Genomic DNA, 27738 nt, shown 5'->3' with positions numbered 1-27738 from the left:
CAAAGTGGGTTTCAAACATTTGCAGTTTGTTTGTATATTTAGCTGTTGTACATAAATGATTATTTATGACATGTCTAGTGCAGCAAGGAAAACACACAAATAAATTTAGTGAGTAAAGAAAAGATTTTTGTTTGCTCAAATAAATTTCTGTTTGCGCATTACTAGTCTCATTGTATTGTGTGATGCTAATTTCTCTACCAGCAGAAAATAATTTTCTGTGCTCAAAAAGTTCACTGCACACTTAGAAATAGAGACACAAATATAACACCATAGATGTCAGGTTTGTGTTTTGGAAATATGGAAAGATAAAAGGATCTGAACCATGGAACAGATGTAGGTAAACTTGTTTTCACATGAATGCATGTGTGTGTGGACTTTGGTTGACTATTTGGTTGTTTGGACATGCTTGCTGAGAGTTGGTTGTAAGTCTCCACCACTCATACAGGGTCTACTTGGTATGGTCCTGTACCCACTGACATAGCCTGAGGCAGTAAATCTGTGGACTGACTGTGGAGAAAGACCGGCCCGGATGTCTCAGCCTCTTCCACAAATGCTCCAGCCTCTTCTTAAAACTGTAAACTGTGAAAATGTCAATGATGCCGATGAAGTAGCGCTGCTCCGGCCCATCAATGACATGCAGAGGATTCTTTAAGTTGGGCAGTAAACGTCGGTTTTGGGCCCTGAAGTCAGGAAGCTCAGTAGCATCACTGCCTGGCCCAGCATGCTTTTGGCACATTTCAAAGTTGTTACCACTTGATGCATCTCCTGTTTGTAGTTTCTTCAAACACCCGCCATCCGTTTCAGATAAAAGTAAGATGGAGTCATCACCTGGGATTTCCCCGGGGACAGAAACTACACCTGTGTGGACAGGGCTGGAACCTGGATTCACAGATCTAAAATAACAGTCACAGGGAAGAGAAAGGGTATGGCCTTGTTCACAATTCATCTATGTGTTGAAATGTTCTGATTTGTCTAGACAGGCAGATGATACATCAACTTAGTAGAACAGATCAATCTGCATCAAAAATAATTACATTAATCCTTGAATACATATAAAATCAATTTATAATTCATGGCATAACTTCCAGCAAATGAGGCAAAAGTTCAGAGGAATCAAGGAAAGTAACTAGGATATACATAATCTCATCTGATTACATCAACTTGGATGCAGTATTTCCAAAGAATAGCATGTTTTCAAATTATTAAATGTGTTTTTGCTTCATTACCACAAGCATTGAATGCACCATTAAGTTGTCTTAGCCATACAACAATGAAAAACCTATTTAGCTTTAACAGAAATAACAGGTAGCATGCTATTGCTATTACATAACAGTGTTTTTACCACCATTTATTGTGAGCATTAGCTTTATTGTGCATGAACCTATTGTGTAAGACCAAGAATGCTTGCATGCTAGCAACTCTGTGAGGCTTAGGTACAGTGATGCTTTAAGCTAAATGCTAATGTCAGCATGCTAAGACGCTCACAATGACAATACTAATAGACTGATGTAAAGGTATAATGTTTACCATGTTCACCATCTTACTTTAGCATATTAGCATGCTAACATTTCCTAATTGGCACTAATTACAAAGTACCGCTGAGGCTGATGGGAATGACGATGAAGCTGATGGGTATTTGGTCAAAAACCAAAGTATTAGACAATAATAATTGTGACCACATGACCTAACCACTAGATGAAAAGTCAGAGGATCACCAAAGTGATCCGAATTCATCCTGAGGGGGACATGTACAGTATATATGTACAAGATTTCATGACAACCCCCCTAACATTGTAGAGATACAGTATTTCAGCCGGGACCAAAGTGGTATACCCACCAAAATACCAACATTGCCATGTCTAGAGCTATGCTGCTAGCATGGCTAAAATAGTCATTTGACGGTTTAACTGATGAGCAGACTCAGGCCTAAACAACAAATTATTTAAATATGTTGAGGCAGATAGGCTTTGTAAAACCTGAATGATTTTGCCGTTCCAGGTCATGGGAACATGATATATAGAAATGAAATTTAAAACATGTAACTCACAACCCAAAACAAACCCAGACTTTTATTAACTGAGGTCACCCAGACCCTGCAGCATGTAGAAAATATGTTTAAGTGCTAGCAGAGTGTTAGCAGAAGTCAGAGTCCTTTGAGCTAAATGTTGCATGTTAGCATGCTATCATTTGCTAACATGCAAGGTAAAACCAAAAAAAAGATAGCAGAGGCTGATGGAAATGTCATCTGTTTTGCAGGCATTTGGTCATAAACCAAAGCACTGGACAAATTATGACCGGATGATGGTGCTAGATGACAAGTTAAGGGATCACCAAAGTTGTTACAATTCACCCTGAGGGAACCAGGAATCCTTCCATCCAATAAATGTCATTCATTCTTAACCAAAAAAGGTCACCAAAAGTTGAAATATTACAATTCATCCTCCGAGGAACAGCAATGTCCGTACCATAATTTGTGCCAATCCATTTTGAAGATGTTGGGATATTTCACTGGATTTGTGAAAAATTTGACCTGCTAATGGCGCTAGAGGAAAAGTCAAGAAATCAAGTCAGGGGGATTCATCCTCTGGCTACTATGAATAGCTCTCACCATTTGCTGATGTGTTACATTTAGACATGTCCAATACATTTGTTCATAGATGAGGAAGAGCAATATGAAAATCAGATAGATCAGATAGAAATTACTATTCAAAGCAGATTATTTTTCTTTGTCTGGAGGGGTTCAGTCAGGTCAAAACTTCAATTTCTCGTGTACCTTGGGTAATGATGTACTACTGACATTCTTATCAGCCTCAGTTGTGCTTTATGCTTGGTTTTACTTAGCTAATTTGCAAACTTATTAATTAAAGATGGTGAACATGGTAAACAGCATGTTAGCATTGTCACCATTAGCATTTTAGCATACTGATGTTAGACTTTTACCTTAAAGAATTGCTGTGCCTAATTACAGCCTCACGAAGCTGCTAGCATGCCTTTAGACTCTAAGTCTTGTTGCTTGATAAGTGATTTATCTGATGAATTGATCATCAAATAGCCGTTGGTTAATTTTACACTGATTGACTTTATGATTACTTTATCTTTTCATGACTACTGGGGATAATTCTAAGACTAACACAAGTATGCACTGACAAACAGGTACAGATTACAGCTCTCGAATTAAACTGAAAATGAAAAGGCAACTGAAAACAGCATCACAGACCACAAAATGTTGAGAAACCCAGCCATGAATGCCAGCAAAGGGGCATCCGGTGGCTGAATGCTTAAGGTGCAAGCCACATAAACACAAAGTCCATGGTTTGATTGTTGTCTGGGGGAACACTTGTTGCATGTCATACCTTAAGGTTACATACATACACTTGGTTCTTTGAGTAATATCAGTGAATGTCTCACTATGGGAGCAAGCCTCGCTGCAAACCTCAGAGGGACTTATCTCGTTACCCCGACGGTGAATGTGTCAGTCTTCACCAGGTAGTGCCAGCTATCATAAATAGTGCATGTGGATGACACAACGCCATTCAAGATAAACAACATCTTCTCACCAGCCCAAGCAAGAAGGGTTGTCTGGTGAGACATCTCAGTCATAATACTCAAAGAACTGGGGTTATGTGTATAACCTTAAGTTCTTTTTCATAATATTTTGTTTGATATCTCAATATGGGATGTGGTAGCGCCCGCATTGCCAGACAAGATTATCTAGCATCCACCAACCTGCAGGAGAGAGTCACTCTGTTCCAGTTAAAACTTCAAGACCACACATGCCACACACGGGGGTGAATGTCCAGCATATAGAAGCGGACAAAAGTGAGACATTAGGACTAACTCACTGTAGCACACATGTGCTGAACAGAAACCCACCCTGAAAAAGGCCCAGGATGGAGACAAGCCATGAGTCGAGTGTGCAAGCAGACCTGCAGTAGCCTGCAGACCTAAACTCAAAAATGCCATGCAATAGCCTCCAACACCCAATCGGCGAGGCGTTGCTTTGCGATAGGTAAGACAGTGACAGCCGCAAGGTCAATAAGGGAACATGAACCAACCACTTTAGCACAAAGGCTGGATTGGGCTTCCACGTCATTCGCACATCCCCCGGGGCAAACTGAGCACATGAAGGGTGCAGCGAGAGCGCATGGATATTGCTAACCTGTTTAGTCAAAGCCAGAGCTAGTAACAACACTGTCTTCAGAAGTCCACTTCCTCCAGTGGTTCAAGAGGAGGACCCGTCAGTCCCTCCAGCACCAGAGCCAAATCCAACGGGGGCACCAGCAGTCTGGAGACAAGGAGAAACCTATGCACTCCCTTCATAAAACGGCAGAGCAGTGGGTGCTGGCTAACTATTTTACTTCCAAATCACGCATGGCAGGTGGCAATGAGTGCCAAATACACTTTAACCGTGGAAAAGGCTTTTTGTTTGTCGATCAGTTCCTGCAAGAATCACACTAGTGATTTGGATAGTGGCCAAATCCACATTGTCAGGTGCTCTGGTTGTGGGTGGATCCTAAGTCAGATAGGTGACATATGAGAATACACATTGGTGCTCTGGCCTCCTGACAGTCGTCCAGATACACTGCTAAGTGGATGCCCTGGCATCTCAATAGGGCGGTGGCCACTTCTGTGTACTGTATGAACACCCTTGGACTGAGAGACAGGCCGAAGGCAAGAACGCAGTACTCGTAACAAACCACATCTAAAGTAAATATCAGATACTTTCTATGTGGGGAATGAATGGGAATGTGGAAATATGTCTTTCAGATCGACGGAGGTGAACCAATTGTTTTGCCATACTAAACACAATAATGCCTGCGTGTACAAAATGAATCAGAATTACAGCAGGCCAGGTATCTTGGCCACTTAAGTGGCTGCAGGAGTGATGATTTCTTCATCACTCCTGAAATCGTCCTCATCTTTGTCCTCTCATATGAGGATATCTGAGAATTCATCTTCATCTTTCCCATAGTTCAGTTCCAGGATGTCTTCCTCAGGAGAGGGACCTGCAGCTAGCTCAGACTGGGAGCCCCAGCTGATGGTAGTCTCCAGCGTCTCTTCTGCCAGGTTTTCCTTCTCCTCTGTGGGCTCAACAGCGTGATCACTGATAGGGAGGCAAGGGTCATGCCAAGCTAGTTTGGCACGCTAACCGTCTCTGGAGAATTTATAGGGTTAACACTGTACAATGTCGACAGGAACACTGATTACCTGCCAGGCATGTTCTAGCCCTAAGCAGCTCGGACAGACCCGGTGTGCTCAAAATCTTACTCCCACAGCGACAGGGACGGGCCTTAGAGTCTCTGTTACCTTTGATGTAAGGAGTTTTGGTTTCCGTTCCTCATGAGCTGTTGTGCAGGCAGAAGTGGAGGTAGGTAGCTGGTATGCTAGCCGGATAACAGAGAGATTAGCCGGAGTGCTAACACTCAAAGACACTCGAGCAACCGTGGAGAGGAGCCCAGATGTGGTAAGTCGTAGATGGAAAGGGAAAAAACACACAGAGACCAATCTGGTGTAACCAAAGAAAGCAAAAATTCCAAAGTTAGCTAGCGCCAGCCAACAGAAGCTGGTAAAATCCATCTGTGGACAGTTAAGCTAGCCAACCCTGATGCGAGATATGCTCCACGTGAGAAGAGGTTTGTGAATGGCGTTGTGTTGTCCGCACACACTATTTATGGTAGGTGGGACTATCCGGTGTGGAAGAACATGTTCACCAACCAGTCAGGATTGGCGTGTTGAGATGGGTGCTTCTGAGAGTTGCAGCGAGGCTTGCTTCCATAGTGAGACCTTGAAAAGAATACTATGAAAAAGAACCTTCTCTCTCTATAGCTCTATTTCAACTATCAAATAAAAGGCAAGATGCCAAAAAATAATCTTTAAAAGAATGTCAGGAAAACAAGTTAAAGACACTAACCTTTTGGCTCTCATGATGAAATTTGCAAAGGAAAGACTGTGATGGCGCTCATCATGGTGTAATGGTTGATGGGCCAGGAGGAGACTATAGTCCAACACATTGAGCCTCCAGAGTAAGTGTGTGTCGATCTCCACCTGTCGCAGGAGCCAGGGACGCTGCTGATCTGAACATATATACACACCATATAACGTTACAACTCAAACATGACTGTATAGAAATACACAGCAAACATGTACAGGATGTTTAATATATTGGACATTAATTTGGCATTTAATTTTTTTTTGGACGAGATTTAGTTGAATTAGGTGTTTGCGCATGGTTAATTTAAGATAGAGGAATGCGTTTTGGCACAGTTGTAGAAACAATATATTGACTGGCCTGAGGAGGGGTGTAATAATGCTACCCTTACTTCTATTACACAGTGGTATTTGACTCACAGCACACATTACACACACGTTTCCTTACCCAGAGTGATGAACTGGCCTTCAAAGTTGAGATCTTTGAGAACCACAACAATAGGGCTTCCCTCTGCTGATGGCTCTGTCCAACGACTGACCTCACAGCCTTTAATGTCGTACCTGGCAACACAAAACACACACCAAACAACATAAAGAGGCTGCACTGTTACTAATATCAATGACGCTTATTATTTCTGGGGGCGAGCAAACCAAAATTTACCTGGCATTGATTCGATCATCTGGATAAAACACACTTTGCATAACAATGAAGTATTTCTGCAAAGGACAGGTGAAAAAATGAAAATGTGTTTTATAATCCTTAGTAACATCCTGTAATTATGGTACAACATAGAACAGTTATAAAATGTGATCTGTACCTTCCGTCTGTTTGGGATTTTGATCCTGTGAACACCTTGAAAAAATTGTAAGAAATCACTCAGTCCAGTGCAACATTGTATCTTACATATCTTCTAACATGGTTATGGCGAGCGTGTTGGCAGGCAGTTGGCTATTTACACATCCAGCAAATACAGAGTAAATTTAGCATTCATTTTAGTCGTGTTTCTGGCCAGTCAATGAATGTAAGTCCAATATTTACTCTCTTTCAAGCTTTGTTTTGGTCTCCACCAGCTCCTGAACTGCTAAATGTTCAACCATGTCCCCGAGCCATTAGCTAATATTAGCTTTACACAAGACAGAGTGATGGACTGACCGACATTACCATGCCATGCCTCTAGCATGACTTCAGAGACTAATATTGACAGAAAATGAAATTCAGACGACAAACAATAATCAAACATGGACAGTGATGGAAAGTAATTAAGTACATTTACTCAAGTAGTGTATTTAAGTACAATTTTGAGGTAGTTGTAGTTAACTTGGGTATTAACTAATTAGGATTAATTAGATATATTCATACTGATGCACACGGTAAACCAGTACTGTGGTCATTTAAAGGGTAAATTCACACAGAAAATTGCTTCTGCACTACACAATAGGTGTCTTTCATTAGTTGCTGTGACAGCATCGATGTGTGTGGTCAGAAGTGCTACATGCAACAGGAGGCTTTCAGGCCATACAGAGCAGCGAAACACTTTTTTGCCCTATTAAAAAAGCATCACACATTGTAATGTGACATTATCGCACACTCTGTATCGATATAATTAAGTCTATAATAAAATATGACATGTATAAATCAGTGTTAATACAATGTTCTGTACAAGAGCAACTCAAAAATCTATATTTCAGTTAGGTGGTCCTAGACTGCTCGCTCTCTGCCTTGTTTAGATATTTTAGTCAAATACAGTTTGTCATTTGTGTATGTATGTGTGTATATGTGTACTGTACCTAGGAACTTGACCAGCAGTGAATGGGGGTATTTCCTCAGATGTTCCATGTAGATCTTCAGGTTGGCAAGAAGGAATTTGATTTCCCTATTGTTCTGGGTCTTCAAAAAGAAGCGCTTATCATTTCTAGAAGTTCAAAAGCACAGGGTAAGTAGATCTCTATCCTATCAATGATCCAAAAAACTTTGACCCTTTTATAATAAAAAGTTGTTATTCTTTCTAATGTCTGAGATTTACCAGTACCTAACACAACATACTGGATGTAGTCATAGAACTTGTCATTCAGCTTTAGAGCTGCAACACCTTGCTTTCATGAACTGTAAGATAATAGTTTTTGCACACTTGTACACCATTATACTAACTTTGCATTCAACATTTCCCTTGTAAAGCTTCAGAGAAGCGAGGACTGACACTGAACAATGTACATCAGGGCAAGTTGCAGGAATAAATCATCATCTCTGAGTCTGACTGAAAGTAGACAAAGAAAGTAGCTGTAGCAGGTGAAGTCAAGATGGAACATCTGGGGGTTTACTTTTTACATAACACATTGCCATCCACTACAGAATTTACCATATTATACTTTACGAGATTCAAACCTTAGTGATTTAACAAAGTTAAACAACTTTTACTTTGTAGGAAGAAAAAAAAAAACTACAGTTCCCATGAAAAATGTTCAAGTGGACTCAAACCTCTTGGTTGTATACAGTCAGCATACATGTTTATTACATGTTTCGCTGTGCATATTTATAGTTAGGTTTCTACAGTTTGTGTGTGATATGAATGTGTGTTTATTCAGTCCATTGGCATGTATTTGAACAGTTTGACAGTGGATTTGATGACACCGATGTTGACTTAAGTGCAGTTAAGATGAATAAATCTATCGATAACAAAAGAACCATGGTGTTGTGTATTTACACACTACTTATACACTACTTATACACTATTGGCTCTCACTGAGACTTCGATCAAACCAGAAAACACTGCTACCCTAGCTGCGCTCTCCACTAACTACACATTTTCCCATACCTCCCCTCTGTCCAAGCGAGAGGAGGTAGGAATAGTTTCCTAAATTCTGACAAAGGGAAATTCACTCAACTGTTGCCGCCAAAGAAATACATCTCTTTTGAGATGCTGTTATGGTGATTGCTCCGGTAAAAGTCTCTGTGGTTGTCATTCACTTTCCACCAGGAGAAATGGGTGATTTTGTAGATGAGCTAGACACACTGTTGTCTTCCATTCTGAAATATGGCTTACCACTACTCATCCTAGGTGACATGAACATCCACTTGGACAATCTGAGCTCTATGGACTACCTGTCCCTGATATTCTCATTTGACCTAATTTTGGTTTGCAGCCCTCTGACTCACAAAGCCAGCAAAGAACTTGACCTCATTCCCGTCCAAAATAGACAGTCTAACAGTCACGCCTCAGGCCCCTCTCTGACCATTATTTCATTCGCTTCACTTTATGCCTCCCGGAACAGCCCCCTGTTCCACCACGTCTGGTCTCATTTTGCCGGAGCCTCCGCAACCTGTCTCCCACGTTGCACATTTTCCTCACTAGAGGTCTATGATGCAACAGAATCTCTCTGCTCTACACTGGATAGCCTGCTATTTCTGGATAGCCTGTATCCTCTGTCCACCAAACCTGCCTGAGCTAACCTGCCTCTCTTATTGCTGACTGATACCATGCGAAGGCTGCATACTGATCTCAGAGCTGCTGAGAAAAAATAAGGTAAATCCAGGTAATCTAAAGGGTTATATAGTTGCTCCCATCTTCCTTTACATCCAGCATCAGTGCTGTTAAAACTGCTTTTTACAATGATAAGATCAGCAGTACCACAGATAATCAGAGGTTTTTTTACACCTTCAAAATATTACTTAATCCTCCACCACTTGCAATAGACACAAACCTCTCAGCTGATATCTTTGACACTTTCTGTACTTAACAGGTGGTGGCCATCAGTAACCAATTCTCTGAACCACTCAGAGACATCCAGTCTCCCCCCCGGTCAAGGGCACATCACTCTCCATGGACAGCCCTCTCACTGAGGGCAGGGCAACTGCAAGCCAAATATGTAGCAGTCCTTTCGCGGCCTCCTCTGGTCAATGGTGCACTGCCTCCCTCACTCAGCCCGCTAGCTGAGGCAAAGGAACCTAAAAGCCTCCTGCAGCAGTACTTGTCCTTCTCTGTCTCCCCCAGTCAATGGTATATGTCATGTCTCCCCGAGATAATGGTGGATCACATAAATGAGGTTGATGCCAGACTTGGAAAATAGATATGACTAAAGATGGTAGTAATTTCAGCGGTGTAACCACAACAATGAATCCACAGTGCTTATCAAAATTGTTTACCTGCACACTTTGTTTTACCTCCCCGAAACCATCTGGAAGAAAAGATTGAAGCCAGCTGGACAGAATGATCAGTTCTCCATATGGTAAGAAAAAGACAACACATAAATCGCTGTGTCAGGGATAACAAAATGTGTGACCAACCAGCAATTAACGCTAGCATCTGGTTATACCTTTTCCTGGATCCACTGTGATCCGAAGTTACAATGGTAGCTGAGAGAAAAGGTTACACTTGTGTTCAATGATTAGTCCCAGATAAAAAATAGAAGGTGGAATCTCTGAGTTGTGTTTTGGTGAAATTGCAAAGCAATTAGCCACAGCTGAAGTCTCAGCCACAGCGGAAGCGGTAGCATTGCATATCTTGTCATTCTATTCTTGCAATTCAGCAAACTTGCAGATAGTCATTTGCTATGACTTCTTTAGCATCAATACAAGCTATCTGGAAAGCTATCCACAGCCTCTCAAATGTAAACAATCAGTGTGCAAGTTGACCCAGATGTAGATACCTACGCAGTTAGCCATTATGTCCATTCTTTTGGTCAGACTCAGATACAAGCATTTGAAATTATTAATTGAAAACCATGTTTATTTGGAAAGCTCATGCAGCTTGTCTTGATATACTTTGTTTTGCATGAGTCTATGCTTCTCTAAATCTCTACAATGGAGGTGCTGAGTGCAAAATTACACGACCCACAGTCACAATAGCTACATTTATGGGAAATACAACAATTTGAAATTAACCTGAATAATCCTATAAGGCTAAGGGTAACAGCTGAGGTTAGGTTTAGAGTTATGGTTAGAGATACTGTAATTTTAGGGCTTGAGGACAGGCAAATAGGATTTAAATCGAAAATAAATGTTGATTTCTTATGAAAACAGTGGAACAATTGTGGGTGTTAGTGAGTTAACAGTTGGTGTGTGGTGACTCACGTCAGGAAGAAGTCGGCCTTGCTCTTGGAGTTGCTGATGAACTGGAGGTAGCAGTTTTCAGAGCAGAGTGACTGCTGATACTCCTGCTCTGTCATGCCTAAAGAGCAACGTAGGCTGGCAAAAACAGGGCCCGCAAATGTCTCCATTGTAAAATCCTACGCACACACATACATACGCAGCTAAATATGCAGGTGGAAGCGTTCAACACAATAATTTTTTTATAGAGGCACAGACACATGCACCTACCTTATGAATTTGAGTTACTTCTAATCTGAAATCATCATTTGACAATTCATTCTAGAAAGAAGAAAGAAGAAAGAAGTCACTGAGCATAAGAACAGCTAATGATCTATCTATATATATATCTATATCCATATCTGTATTTACATATATACATATAATATACATATAGATAGATAAATAGCTAGATGGATGGATGGATGAATGGCTCTTGCTTGCAAGCAATAAAGACCTATAAAAAAAATATGAATATTGTGTCAACTGGTATTTGAGTACAAACTATCATCTGCAGCTGACAAGAAAAGATTTTCACTTTCCACAACATGAGACAGTGTCAAATTAGGGGAAAAAAACCTTTTTAAGCAAAATACTGTACATGTGCTGTATATGCAGGGACTTTAATAGTATTTAGTACTCAGCAGTAGTTAAGAAGTACAAGTTTTTGCATTATAGATTAATATACCATTAATTTTTAAGTACATAAAGCCTTCAATTTACACACAATACTAATTTTTAAATTATTATTAAGCAGAAGTACAGAAATGTATAATTCACACATTCACTTTGCTGACCCACTGACAGAATTTGAGCTTCTATAAATTCTGTTTTCTCTAATGTTTTTTGAAATGTCTGTAGAACTGGATTGAGTTCGATATTTGGAGTCCACATCTGGCTCAATATTACTTGATGGAACTACTCGATAACAACTACATGACATCTCCAAAAGTATCTGGAAGCTCTGTCTAATTAGTGGGTTTAACTGACTCAGCTACACTCACTGAAGACAGGTACATCAAAACCGAGGGGGGAAATGTATTGAGAATTTTTGGTTCTTGTTTAGGCACTAAACAGCTATGTTGCGTTTCTCCTTATTTACTAAAGGACAACACCAGGGTTTTGTGCAGGTAAATGGAAGAAAAGTGTCACCGGTGAAAATCCCATATTTGTTCTCATGCAATTTGTATTTTAAGATGTTCCAGTTTAGAAGTGCAAAATTTGGGATGAGGCAATGGAAATAGCCACAATATCTGATTAGTCACTGCTGACTGAGCACTACAGTAGTATGGAAGATTTAAAATGCCTAAATAAACATATCAAACAAAGAAATAAAGTGAAATACAATACACATTTCGTATGTTTCATTCTCATAATTGACCTTCAGAAGGCTTTTGATATGATCAGTGGGGATCCATTAGCTTTTAGGCTTATTGAGTATGGGGTAAATGAGAGATTCTATAAGGCTATACAGGCCCTCTACAGTGATCCCACAGTGTGTGTAAGATTAAAAGGAGCATTACACAAATTAGTTCTCAACTTCATCAGGGATGAAATAAGGTGATGCTTTGTCCCACACTTTGTTTGCAATCTGTATAAATGATTTGGCTAAAGAAATTAAAGCTTTAACTATTGGGATATTGTGTTGAGGGGAAATGATCCTCATGACCAATGACTGAAATAAACCACTTTAGGGTTTCCTCGTCTACCCAATTTACTTACCAGTTTGAAGCTTGATCACATAAGCTATGCATATGCGGATTCAATTAAATATCTAGGTTTGTATACTGATGAACAAATAATTTCCTAAAAGGTGCTTGTTGCTGAATCAGTACATAGAAATTTGGGAGGAGTCACTGATAAAAGTAAAAACTTGAAGGATGTTAGTTTTCAGAAAATACTCAAAACTTTTTCAAGCCTGTTTCTGTCCTGTGTTGCTGGGGTTCAAGGCGTTAGAATAAGTTGACCAGATTTCTGAAATTAAAACCGGGGACATTTCCAGTTCAGCGATCAATATATCATTAAAAATATCCAATGTTTTTATGTGTGAAATAAAAAAGGGGGACAGTTCCAGTTTCATGTTTTTTGACCATGGTAATACTGTACTGAATTAAACTATGGTGGAGACCGACTGATAAAACTGGGCACTAACTAAGTATTTTTGTAAACAGTGTAAGAAAATTATGCTGTAGCCTACCATGGTGAGTAATGCTATGGTAAACTATGGAACACTCAATAAAGAAAATGGTCTTTAATAATAATTAGTACACTGTCAGATAAACTACTTTGGTTAAAAGATTCCCATTGCTTGCCTCATTTTTGTATGTATGTTTATTATTGTTTAGAATAATAAGTTGGCAGGCTCTGTAATTATTTATTTACCTTTTGTCCTCAGTCTCCTTCACTTTTGCTCCTATCCAGTGTTCCTCCTGTCCTTCCTCTCCACTCTACCAACAAGCATTAAAGCCCTCAACAACTGCTAAACAAACAGCATGTTAAATAAGTTAAATTAAAAATGATGCACTATTTTTGTAGACTGCATGGTAGCCTACATCCAAGTAGATTGCATGCCTACAAATCACCTACGTATAACCTGGTAGTATGATTCCTAAGTTCCATAACCCCACCCCTGATTCTACCCCTGGGTTACCTCCTGGCTTGAAAAGACGTTTGTGGTGATGTTGTGAATTCACTTGACACTTGCTAGTGTCTGGTCGAGTTTTACACAGCAGTTTTCTCTAAAACTAGGTGTGTAAATGGTTAGTAGTAGAAGAGGAGTGATATGAAACTTCTATAGCGAGCAGCCAGCCCCCTCTGTTGGCCAAAACAAGCACAACACGAGACTTCTGCCCGTTTGCTCTGGTGCCTGGTCTTTCCTACCTGACACTTTTTATTTCACAGTTAAAAACTCTGACATTTCCGACGGACATTTTCTGTCCCCAGAAAATGGGGACATCCGGTCACCCCACCTTAGAACTATCTTCGTTACTGAATCAGTGCATAAGATATGTTCTGGGTGTGCACTAATATGCACCAATAGTGGATGACGTGAGATGGGAACCATGTGAGGCTTCCTGGAAGATATGTACAGCTCACTTATGAATCTGTTACTTGATATGTAAGAAAGCTGCTGACAAGAAAGATTTATTTGGGATAAACAAAGTTGTTGTGCAGATTATTATCCAGGTTTGGTGAGTTTTCATTATTAAAAAAACAACTTAACGTTTGTTCAGAGAATCTTTGTTTGCAAAGAGTAAGTATCAGTGGGCTGACAATATACAGTGGGGACTAAACCAGACGTATGTACATTTAGGATGATTAAAAAATGAATATAGTACAGAGAATTATGTTGTATATAATTTATCTGAAAAGCAAAGATCTATGTATTGCCAGATGAGATCTGGTTTTTTACCATTTACTGTTGAAACTGGACAGTTTGTCAGCCTGGTAGAAGAAACACGGATCTTCTCAATGTGTCATCTGAATGATTTGTGTTTTATTGTCCCTATGACTGGGAACTGCACAATACTTTGTTTAGTAAGATAAAAACAGATGTTGATTATGTAAATATGGATGAGGTACAAAGACTGAGATGGCTGTTTGCATGTCAAACATTTTAATTAGCTAGTTAGTTGGAGAAAGTCCTGGGAGATGAGGAAAAAAAGCTTCTTTAACTGAGGAAGTTCAAGTGAGCTTTTTTTTTTTGAGATGGAGACATGTCATCCATGCCAAACTGAAAAGCACTTTTCATATAGAGCAGGTCTAGACCGGACTCTTTATAGTTACATTTACAGAGACCCAACCTTCCCCCATGAGCAAGCACTTGGCGACATTGGCAAGGAAAAACTCCCTTTTAACAGGTAGAAACCTTGAACAGAACCCAGCTCATGGTGGGCGGCCGCCTGCCTCTACCGGCTGGGATGGAGGGGGGGATGATATAGCACACTACAGGTACAACATAAAGATATGTAACATTAATGAGACTAATAATAAAACTAGTAATTAAAATAATAGGGTGAATAATAAACGAATAAAACTAAATACAATAATAGTTGATAATAGTAATATTTGAAGCAGTGGGTGTTGAGCAGGATCATGGGACAGTAGTAGTTTGCAGTCACAGATCCAGACTCTGCAGCAACAGGGGCAAAGATACCTGCAGAAAGTGACAGGAAGAGAGAGGAGAGAGAGGAGAAAGAAAAAAAACTACAGGAGAGAGAAGTCAAGTTAGTAACAAGCACTGATGCGATATGAATGTGTACAGATGGAGAGGAAGAGGAGGAGAGAGGAGCTCAGTGCATCATGGGAAGTCACCCGGCAGTCTAGGCCTATAGCAGCATAACTAGGGGATGGTTCAAGACAAGCCTGAGCCAGTGCTGACTGTAAGCTTTATCAAAAAGGAAGGTTTTAAGCCTACTCTTATATGTGGAGAGGGTGTCTGCCTCCCAGACCCAAACTGGAAGATGGTTCCACAACAGAGGAGCCTGATAACTTGAAGGCTGTGCCTCCCATTCTACTTTTCGAGACTCTAGGAACGATAAATAAGCCTGAGTTCTGGAAGCGCAGTGTTCTATTGGGTTTTTTTTTATTTTCCTCTATTAGATGAGTAATAGGCTGCTCTGGCATTACAGAGGGCCTTCCTGTATGTTTTAAGACTATCCTGCCAGGCTAAGGGAAATTCTTCCAGTTTGGCAGAACGTTTTAGAGTTTTTGCGTAGTTTGCTCCAGACTGGTGGTGGTGGTGTACTGGTGTGGGGAATGTTTTCTTGGCACACTTTGGGCCCCTTAATATCAATAAATCATGGTTTGAAGGCCACAGCCCACCTGACTATTGTTGCTGACCATGTGCATCCCTATATGGCTACAGTTTACCATCTTCTAATGGCTACTTCCAGCATGATAATGTACCATGTCACAAAGCAAAAGTTGTCTCAAACTGGTTTCATGAACATGACAATGAGTACAGTGTACTTCTGTGGCCTCCCCTGTCATCAGTTCTAAATTCTATAGAACATATCCGGGAGGTGGTAGAACAGGATATTGGTAGCATGAATGTGCATCCGACAAATCTGCAGAAATTATGTGATGCAATCATGTCACACAGAATTAAGAATTAAGACTGTTTTGAGAGCAAAGGGAGGCTCTACCCAGTGTTAGCATGGTGTTCCTAATAAAGTGCTTGGTGAGCGTATGCTGTAGTCAATATGTGTGAATTGATGGCAAAAAATATTCAATCTCTTATATGTTTTCTATTTTACAACACAATACATGTAAAGCGAAGGTGAAAAGAATATTTCTGAAGCTGCTGTATGTTCTAAATAAAAGGTGCGTGTGTTGTGTTTTTGGGACCCTGCATATACAACACAACAGACAGGACAGTCATGCATCAGCCTGCTGAGTCAGCAGAGTGTGTTTGACTGGGATTAGGGTGAAGCAGCAGCACACAACTGTGTGATTAACTGCCGTGTGACTGAATGAACAGTCACAGGGCAGTTCAGTGTTTTAGATGTTAGTGCCTGGTGTTATGAAACTTTTTACAGCTCAGCCAGAATAAAACTGAAATTTAGTCATAGGTTATAAGGCTCTGAGAGAGAAACTGACCAAAAAATTAAATTCTCTTGGACTCACCCCGAGCCCTGGTGTAGTCTTTCACTCTGAACCAATAATTTACTTTTGGCCGTATGTGGGTTAGGGCACCAAATCTGTTTCTCATAATTTGAAAAATATAGCCAATATTTGTCCATTTCTCTTAACACACAGAGACTAACTAGACTAGACTATATCCAGCAGGTTAGACTACTGCAATGCTCTTCTCCCAAAAAAGTAATATATCAATTACGAGTGAACTCTGCTGCTTGAGTGCTGACTAGGATGAGAAGGAGAGAACACATTAAACCTGTTTTAAATCCTTACATTGGTTACATTGGTCACATTGGTCAGTTTGCATATTGATTTCATAATTATTTTACTTGACTTCACGTTCTTACAGGAGGATCTAATCTTTTGATTGTTCCAAAGCTCAGGACAAAAACTTTATGTGAGGCCATTTTTAGTGTATATGCTCTGAGTGGTTGGAACAGACTGCCCAAGGATCTGACAGCTCAAAGTGCTGATAACTTTAAATGTGAACTTAAACCTCACCTCTTTAGCCTGGCTTTTGATTAGAATATTTTCTAGCCATTATATATTTGTTACTGTTTTCAATCCACATTTTAGCTATGTTATTGGTTTATCATTTCTTTTTTTAATCATTTTTTGCATCGTGCATCGGTCTCAAATTGTTTTACTGTTTTCCATTGATGTGTCTGACACAATATCTACAGAGCCCGTGCAGTGAAAGCAGCGGAGGAGCAGCTGCAGCTTCAGCTCTCCGCCTGTTTACACAGGAGGTATTCAGGCGCACTATTGGCAGCGCTCAAAGCCCAACGCACAATCATAGTGGTTATGTCACAAAAAATCAATGTTGAGTCGGTGTGTACATACGCAAAGACAATAGTTTACTCTGGGCCCCTGCCTAATCTGACCAGCGATGACATGTTTAGCCACATTTCATAATTCAACCGCTAGCAGTCGAGGTGGTGTCCAGCAAACCACGTGGGTTTTGTAGATAATTGGCGGACTCTCTGGAGAAGACCTGGTCTGATTAGGAGAGACGGCATACATCCCACTTTGGATGGAGCAGCTCTCATATCTAGAAATCTGACTGAGTTTATTAGTAGACCAAAACCATGACAACCCAGAGTTGAGAACAGGAGGCAGAGTTGCAGTCTTACACGCTTTTCTGTAATTCCATCACATCAGTCATTCACCCAAAACCCTATAGAGACTGTGTCTGCCCCCCGACCATCAAAAATAACTAACTCAAAAATAAACAGAAGAGGAGTGGTGCACAAAAACCTAATACAAATTAAGACCACCACTGCAAAAGTACAACAAAATAGGAGAATTAAATGTGGACTGTAAAACATTAGATCACTCCCATCTAAACCTGTATCAGTAAACAATCTAATATCAGATCGTTATATTGATATATTTAGTCTCACTGAAACCTGACTGTGTCATGATGAATATGTTAGCCTAAATGAATCGACTACCCCGTTCATATTAATACTAAAATTCCTCGAGGGACCGTCCGAGGAGGTGGAGTTGCCGCCATTTTTAACTCAAGCCTAATAATCAACCCTAAACTCTTTCCGTAACTCTTTCGAAAGCCTGGTTCGTTGTCTCTCACATCGAACCTAGAAAACTTTAAAGCCTGTTCTATTTGTTCTAGTGTACCACGCTCTTGGCCGATACTCTGATTTATATCTGAATCCTCAGGGTTTTTATCAAGTTTAGTCCTTAGTACAGATAAAGTAGTTATAGTAGGTGATTTCAATATTCATGTGAACGTTGACAATGAGCCTTTGAACTGCGTTTATCTCATTGTTAGACTTAACTGGCTTCGCTCAGATTATAAATAAACCCACGAACTGTTTTAACCACACCCTCGACCTTGTTCTGACTTATGGCATTGAAACTGAACATTCAATAGTCTTTCCACAGAATCCTCTTTTATCTGACCATTATTTGGTAACTTTGGAATTCCTATTACTGGACTACACACTATTAGGCCACACCATTAAACAAAAATGTTTTTGCTATGTCTATCTGATAGTGCTGTAGCTAAATTAAAGGAAATTATTCCATCAGCAGTTAATTCACTGCCATGTTACAATATAACAGAGGACTCCTGCTAACTTTATTGCCCCCCAAATTGATCATCTAGTTGATAGTGCTGCAGGCTCAATGAGAATGACACTCGACTCTACTGCCCCTCTAAAAAAGAAGATAATAAAACAAACTAGCTTCATGGTTTTAACTCCCAAACCTGCACATTAAAGTAAACAATGTGAAAACTTGAAAGGATATGGCATTCTACCAAACTGGAAGAATCACGCTTAGCCTGGCAAGATAAACTTAAAATATATAGAAAAGCCCTAGGCTTCATTTCAGCACTGTAGCCAGGTTGACGGAGACTCATTGCTCCATTGATCCATGTATTCCTATAGCTCTCAGTATTGACGACTTCGTCAGCTCCTTTAATGATAAAATTGTAACTATTAGAGACAAAAATTAACCACCTCCTACCCTCAACCGGCACCGATTTATCTTCAAACACAGGAATCTTAGAAACAGCTGTAAAATCTGATATATACTTAAATAGTGTCGCTCCCATCGACCTTAGCCAACTACTTAAATAGTGTCTCTCCCATCGACCTTAGCCAACTAACTTCAACGATCTCAACCTGTCTCTTAGACCCCATTCCAACTAGGCTACTTAAGGAAGTTTTACCCTTAGTTATCACTTCTTTATTAGTTGATATGGCTTTATTAACAGGCTATGTACCACATTCCTTTAAAACAGCTGTAATTAAACCTCTTCTTAAAAAGCCTAATCTTGATCCAGATGTTTTAACCAACTATAGACCTATATCTAACCTTCCCTTTCTCTCTAAGATCCTTGAGAAGGCTGTCGCCAACCGGTTGTGGGATTTTATACATTTCTACATTAGTTTATTTGAGGAATTTCAGTCAGGATTTATAGTGCATCATGGCACAGAGACAACACTGAAAGTTACAAATGATATTGTAATTGCATTGGACAAACAAACTTGTATTGTTAGATCTTAGTGCTGCATTTGATGCCATTGACCATCACATCCTACCCCAGAGACTGGAACATTTAATTGGCACTAAAGGAACTACTCTAAACGGGTTTAGGTCCTTCAACTCCCACATAAAACACACTTCAAGTTCTGCCTTTTTTCACCTTCGTAACTTAGGAAAAACCAGGCACATCCTGTCTCAAAAAGATGCATAAAAACTAGTCAATGTTTTTGTTACCTCTAGGCTGGATTATTGTAATTCCTTATTATCAGGCAAATCTCCCAACAAATCTCTAAATACTCTCCAGCTGATCCAGAATGCTGCAGCGCGAGTACTGACAGGAACTAGGAAAAGAGATCATATTTCTCTTGTGTTAGCTTCTCTGCATTGGCTCCCTGTAAAATCCAGAATAGATTTTAAAATCCTCCTCCTCACTTACAAAACCTTTAATGGTCAGGCACCATCATATCTTAAAGAGCTCATAGTACCTTTTACCCCACTAGAACACTGCGCTCCCAGAACTCAGGCTTATTCGTGGTTCCTAGAGTCTCCAAAAGTACAATAGGAGGCACAGCCTTCAGTTATCAGGCTCCTCTACTGTGGAACCATCTTCCAGTTTGGGTCTGGGAGGCAGATACCCTCTCCACATATAAGAGTAGGCTTAAAACCTTCCTTTTTGATAAAGCTTACAGGGCTGGCTCAGGCTTGTCTTGAACCATCCCTTAGTTATGCTGCTATAGGCCTAGACTGCCGAGGAACTTTCCATGATGCTCTCTCCTCTCCCTCTCCATCTGTACGCATTCATCTGGCATCAGTACTTGTTACTAGCGTGGCTTCTCTCTCCTGTAGTTCTTTTCATTCTCGTCTCTCTCCTCTCTCCTCCTGTCGCTTTCTGCAGGTATCTCTGCCTCTAGAGCTGCAGAGTCTGGATCTGTGGCTGCAAACCACCTACTGCCCCCATGATCCTGCTCAACATCCACTGCTTCAAATATTATTATTATGATTATTATTATTATTATTATAAGTCTTATTATTAGCCCTATTATTAGTTTTATTATTAGTCTCATTATATTATACATCTTTATGTGGAACGTGTATTGTGCAATCCTCTCTTTCCTCTCTCTCTCTCTCTCAACCCAACCATCCAGTCAGATGCCCCCCCCCCCACCATGAGCTGGGTTCTGTTCAAGGCTTCTACCTGTTAAAAGGGAGTTTTTCCTTGCCAATGTCGCCAAGTGCTTGCTCATGGGGGAAGGTTGGGTATCTGTAAATGTAACTATAAAGAGTCCGGTCTAGACCTACTCTATATGAAAAGTGCCCTGAGATAACCTCTGTTATGATTTGGCGCTGTATAAATACAACGGAATTGAATTGAATTGACTTAAGTGTAAAACGGAACTTGAAGAGTAAATGTATGATTTGGGTTGTGTTTTCACACATATACATACAGTACAGTAAGAGTAAAATGTGGCTGAAACACCTCCTGTTTAGACAAGCTGTGATCATCAGCTTGTCGAGTCATCTGTAAAGCACTATGAATTGCAGTAATCTATATAAAAGGTGCTATTTTCATTAAATCAAACTTGGTTTTTGAAACCATTTACTCTTTTTTCAGCGATAGAAATTCAATGTATTTGCATTCTGTAATTACATCTCCTCTTTAGTGGTGGAGTCTGTCACTCCTGCTTACTCACTCCTCAAACTGCTTACCCACACAGAACTATTAACCTAAAATAGAATTTGCAGCAGTATGTAAATTCTTGCCTCTCCAGAAATCAATAAACTGGGGTTTATATATCTTGTTTGAAAAGTTGCAAACACAAGTTTGCTTTGTTGTATCTCAGTATTTAGCCTAACCAATACCTAATTTTTGAAGTCGGCCCATATGTTATACTGATATTTGAAAATTTTGAAAAATCTGATTGTAGAATATTAGCTGATACTTGTTTTTTAAAACACATCAACAGTTTTTATAAGGATTCCTTAAATTTGGTTATTAAAGAGTTGCGACACTGAGTGATATTTTACAGTGTAACAATAAACTTGTCAACGCTCTCTGGTGTACAAACTTTGTAATGGACACACTATTTTTAAGCTACCTCGAAGCTGCTTTTGGCATGTCCATGCTGTAATATAAGAATAAGGTTATATCTGTGATGAGTTGGGCTCTAATCAAGTATTCCTCCTTTGAAATTAAATTTCTATGTCAGCATAGATCAGAAAGGCATTCCAGAGTTGGTAGGAAGGCACATTGTTGCCTGATCTGGCTATCACACACAAAGATAAAAAATTTTAGCTGTTTTAGCTGCTGCTTCCTGCCACTCTCAACTCTAAACAGAGGCTTGCAATCACCTTTCGCCCACTCTGCAAATACAGTATCTGACTGTAGAGCCAACAGAGCCAAACAGTACATAAATTTGTTGTGTTCTCGCCGAACGAGCGTTTGTTAACACTTTCATAGTCTTATGAATGAGTTTCTTGCTATGATTTGTAAGCTGAATTCAACCAAATATTTCACGTAAGTGTTGGTGTCTGAATGGCAATTTAACTATTTGGAGGGAGCCGTATAAAAGCCTGTGCAGTATTCCAATAATCGATGTTTGGACAGAAGTGTTGTTTGTCAGACAGGAGCAGTTCGTTTGGAGCGCACACAGTAAACGGGCTCTTTATTTCTGTTCACCTCAACTTACAGGCTCCATTTCAGAGTGGCCTTTTACAGTTAATGATTGTATTTGACATATTAGAGCCAGTGACCTTGAGTGGTGATCTCAAGCATGCACTGGGACAGTTTGCAGCTGAGTATGAAGCGGCTGGGATGAGAGTCACCATCTCCAAGTCCCAGGCCATGGTTCTCTGCCGGAAGGTTAGGGAAAGATGGTGGTTTTGGTTAAATATAAATCAATATTTTGTGTCTGAAGTCACTGTGAACTTTTTTTCTGAATTAAACCAGACCACAATCTTTCCCTAACCTTAATCAAGTGTTGTGAGAGTGTAAACATAACCATTAAAAAGTTTAATATCATATAACTTAAATTAATATCCGGGCTTTTATTTGCTTCAATCACTGAACTCAACCATCCTATAATTGGGACAGTCCTGTATATGGGACAGCCCTTTCATTCCTTTTGCACAAAACTATTGCCCAGCAAAGATGGGAAATACTATCAAGTTGATTATTTAAACCAGTATGTATATTACTTGTATAAAAATTACCGGGCTACAATTAGGAATCCAGCCATTTTTGGAGGAGGCTACCACCACTCCACCGATGTTTGCATTGTTTGACTTCCCTGATACCCCGTGGTACCACATAAAGCTTCAGTTTTGTCCTGTCCGCTTTTGCAGCCAACACCACAGTTATGTGACTCTTTTCATGGCCTGTAGTTTAGCTCCAGCTCATCGCTGGCCTTCTTCCTCCCTCCACCTGGCCCTTTTACCATCTTCCTCAGACAGATGTTTAAGTTCAACTTTATTTTTTCACCATTCTCTCAGTCTCTTTGAATTAATAGAGAAATATCTTGCTGCTGCTTCTCATGAGTTTTTTGTTCTGAAAAGTTGACAACTGACAGCTTGAATTTCAGGACGTACTTTTTTTTTCTCTTTGCCGCCATGGTACTTGAGCGTTAATCACTCTCAGTACATCCAAAGAACTACTTTAAAAACCAGACCTGGCATCTAATTTAGACCTGCGCTTATTTGTCAAAATGTGTAGCATTACCCGGCCAGTAAAAGGGAGCTTCAGTGTTTAATTAGGATTCGGCTTTTAATTGAAGTTTTATGGTAATGCTGTAATCATAAGTAGATATTGTACTGCAATATTAGATATTTTGGTGGAAGACAAATACATTGTCTGTGAACATTTTATTGATATGTTACGTGTCAATATATTTGTGACTTGCCAAATACTGACATTAACAACATATCCTCATTGTGTTAATAAATTGTATTTGCTGTTGCAGTTTAGAAAAATAACGGTAATGGGGCCCTATCCAAGCGTCCATATGTAACCACTTGGTGGTGCGAATGTGCTGTCCGGTTGGGAGGCGAGTTGTTGCCTAAACTTGGGTATCTTGGTAGTTTAAGTATCTTAGGGTCCTGGTCAAGAGCAAGGGTAGAATGAAGCATGAGTTTGACAGGCGGATTGGTGCAGCATCAGCAGTAATGTGGGCATTGTACCGGAACGTTGTGAGGAAGTGGGAGCTGAGCCGGAAAGCAAAGATTCCAATTTACCACTCAATCTATGTTCCAACCCTCACCTATGTTCATGAGCTTTGGGTAAAGACCGAAAGAATGAGATCGCGAATATAAGCGGCGTAAATAAGTTTCCTCTGTAAGGTGGCTGGACTCACTCTGATAGATATGGGAAGGAGCTCAGACATCTAGGTTTGGGCATCTGATCAGGATGCCTCCTAGGTGCCTTCCATTGGAGGGTTTCATGGCACATCCAACTGGTTGGAGGCCCCGGGGTAGAACCAGAACACGCTGGAGAGACTATAAATCTTATCTGGCCTGGGAACACCTCGGATCCCCCAGGAGGAACTGGATAGTGTTACTGGGGGGAGGGACTGACCTACCTTACTTAACCATCTGCCACCAAGACCCATCTCATGATAAACGGTAGAAAATGGACTGATGGATTGATGAATGGAAAGCCATTGATGTAAAAAGAATGTGCAGCCATTTTGATGCCATTTCCCAGGCGTTATTATGTCATACCACGCTGCTTTCGTTCACTCACCTCAACTTGTTGGTGCTCTGAAAATCTTAAAAACGTTTTACTGTTGCAGCTCCATTTCTAAACTTGAAGAGCAGGACACTTTAATTCAAATGTCAACTTCAACCATTAAAACACAATACTTAGGGTTCAAGACAATAATCAAGTCATTTTTCACAACCCTTACACAGATAGCAAGACAACTAAACAAATGGTAATAATGTTTATGTATTGTATGAGTTAGTGTTCGAATGGGAGCTAGAAGAGATAGAGGTGAGTGGGGGTTGGTGATGCGGATAAATTAATTTTATGTGGCGACTGGGATATATATCTGATGTAGTGAATTTTCTGGGAATTCAATTCAGAAACAGTTTACAGATAAATTAACCAGATGGGAATATTAGTTTTCTGATAATCCTGTGAAATAAATATCTGACAAATCATGATACTTCATCACATTGATACTATGGCCTAGAGCTGACCATGTTTTCTCCTGGTAATGAGAGAAACACAATTCATCCCAGTTTGGTAAAACTGATTTGTAAATGAATGAAAGAGTAAGAGTTGGAATACTACATTTCTATAGACCATGGCTTTTCAAAGTCGGACACTGTGGGGAAAATGAAGAGTGTTTTTAGACCGTATGTCCACACGTTTTCAATTAAAGGGCAAATATCTGTATATGAATGTATAGAGGAGAGTGGCCCCAGACACCCAGGGCACCTGCAACTATTGTTTTCTATATGACACAACAAATCAGTGGCGTCTTGGCACATACAATCATGTCAGCTCTTCAGAAAAGCAGCAGTTTCATCATATTCCCATTCAAATGGTATACTCACCCAGGTTTTTCTGTGGGTGTCTGATTTTAAGTTGTACAACACTTTGTAACTTTTTTAAAACAGTGCAATACAAATAAAGTTATTATTAATGTTATGAAAATGTTTGGAAAAGCACTAATGAAGAAAACAAATTACTGACACAGGAGTTACTAATTCTGCAACATTTTTCATGCACAAAGTGTTATAACTACAGCTTTAGACAGAATCCCGTATCTTAATGAAAACAAAATGTTCAAATGATATTTTGCCCTTATAACGTCTAAGATGAGATGATTAATATCCTAATGGTAACCTCTTGGTTTTGTGGGTATGATTTTATTTGATCTTGCTTTGTTCTCTTTGGGTGGAGTTGGCTATAATCTTAAGCCTGTTTATTTATTGGATGTGTTCAGTTTGGCTGTATTTACTTTGATACTTGCATAGTATCTTAATGCATATGTTAATACACTCTTACAGTACAACAGAAGCCCTGCCTGTAATCTTGTGACCCTGAATACTTTCATTTGAATACTAAGTGAGTAGACTTTAAATATCATGTATGCCCATATGTGTGCATCCTTGTAATGGTGCCTCTACTGAACGATACTCACTGTAGTTGCGTTGTCAATGGTGTTTTGGATGGCTGCTGCCAATCCTTCCTTCATCATGCAGGTCAGGCTGTAGAACTCATGCTGCTGATCGATCTCAAACAAGCCCAGAAGCTTCCACTGCTGCCTTAAAACTCCCCACCTCCTCCTCCTCACTGTGGCAGAGTGCTGATGGTGACCAGACATCATGCCCAGGCCACCTGCAGCTGCTGACAGCTCCAACTACACTGAAACACAAATCCTAAACAAATGAGAGAGGCGGTTTTTAAAGCTCCAGCAGAAAGAAATCAAAGAGTAAGTAGAGGCCAGAGAGGCCAGTGACAAACACAAAAGACAGCTGACTATCAGCTGAGTCTTTAACAGGGTAACTATGGAGACCACCACAAAAGGATAATAGCTTCATCGGCTGTGCTGTGGTTAATGGAATAATGCTGGTCCTCCAACCACCACATTTTGTTCATTAAAACAAATTTTAAATGTTCAACGATGTCTACATTTGTTGCAATAAATGGAAAAAAAGGCAGCACAAGTACAAAAATGTTTCATTAACCAGTGGATCAGTAGGAGCATAAGACATTAAATAAACATGAAGCAAGTACAAACAGACAGGAGATCAGTGGACAACAATGGTGAAAATGCAAAATGTATTTTAAAAAAAGTATGTCTAAGAATTTGAAAACACTAAACATTCATACAAGGTTGGGGCTGCTGATATTCTGTTTTTTTCTTATTGTCAATAAATCCCATGAAAGGAGAGAAACTAACAATGAATGTATCCTACTAACAAGTATTCTTTGTGTATCCATTAAAACCACATCAATGAGCCACAGTGTTGCACTGAGTCACATGTTCCTTCATTACCATGAACACACACTGTAGTTCATTTAGACTCAACCCTATACACACCATCCTGCTACCAGAAATACTCATTAGAGCATTTTTTAAAGTGAAACTATATATTTATGTCGCGTTTTTAAGATTTATATCTTAACTTGGAAAATATTTTTTTAATCTGGGTGAACTGACCCTTCAACCTTCTGGTCAAAAAGTGGATGCAAAGTTCAGAGGCTCATTTTTGAAAAATAATAAGGGGGGATGTTGAACTAATTCTGCCCTTATTGCATTATTAAGTGAAGTTCCTGTTACATTGAAAGGTGTTGAAAGGTGCAAAATTCTTTATTCGAGTCTGATTTGATGTACTGTATGTCCAAATTACTACAACCGCCTCAATAACTGATTTGAAAAAATTAAGCCAGGTCAATTACGGAAAAAATAAATTTACTTCCTCTTAAACAGATAATTCCATTTAATTGTAATTTTCTGTTGATCATTCCTGGTATAATTTCCCAATAGCAACAGAGCTCATATCTGATTTAAAACTCAATATGCAGTCTGTAGTCCCTGTCCCACTTGTTCAGGTTCCACTGCAATCACATTAACCCCTTTTGCAAGTTAGCTGGCTATGCTATTGGTAGGTCCAATAGGTAGCAACGAGCCTGATGTAAAGCTCCTTGCACTTTTCTTTCTCTGTTAATAGCTTCACTTTGAATTTGACCATGAAACATGACAACAACCAGGACTCTTCCTAGAGCTGGCCGGCCGGCCAAACTGAGCAATCGGAAGAGTACAGCCCTGGTAAGAGAGGCGACAAAGAACCTGATGGTCATTCTGTCAGAGCTCCAGAGATCCTGTGTAGGGATGGGAGAAACTTCCAGAAGCACAACTATCTAGGATTTATGGGCCAGGCGGAAGCTTCTCCTCAGTGAAAGACAGCTTGGAGTTTGCAAAAAAAAGCACCTAAAGGCCTCTGTGAGAAACAAAATTCTCTGGTCTGATGAAACCAAGATTGAAGTGTTTGGCCTCAATTCCAAGTGTCATGTCTGGAGTTAACCAGGCCCTGCTCATCATCGGCCCAATACCATCCCAACAGTAAAG

At 39.9% G+C, this 27738-nt stretch overlaps 1 protein-coding gene across 1 annotated transcript; it reads right to left on the bottom strand.

Annotated features, from left to right (window-relative positions):
* Window positions 1-448: 448 nt before the first annotated feature.
* pip5kl1 (phosphatidylinositol-4-phosphate 5-kinase-like 1) lies at window positions 449-25989 on the bottom strand. The gene is made up of 9 exons (XM_040158035.1): window positions 25807-25989; window positions 11243-11293; window positions 10997-11151; window positions 7717-7841; window positions 6747-6781; window positions 6590-6645; window positions 6377-6489; window positions 5912-6074; window positions 449-893 (listed from the first exon to the last, which is right to left on the bottom strand). The coding sequence occupies exons 1-9, from the start codon at window positions 25987-25989 to the stop codon at window positions 449-451; spliced, it is 1326 nt and encodes a 441-aa protein (XP_040013969.1).
* Between the last annotated feature and the right edge of the window lie 1749 nt (window positions 25990-27738).

Source organism: Xiphias gladius, chromosome 20 (genome assembly GCF_016859285.1).
Source record: "Xiphias gladius isolate SHS-SW01 ecotype Sanya breed wild chromosome 20, ASM1685928v1, whole genome shotgun sequence".
NCBI classification, from domain to species: Eukaryota; Metazoa; Chordata; class Actinopteri; order Istiophoriformes; family Xiphiidae; genus Xiphias; species Xiphias gladius.
This window is presented reverse-complemented; position numbering and strand designations above follow the sequence as displayed.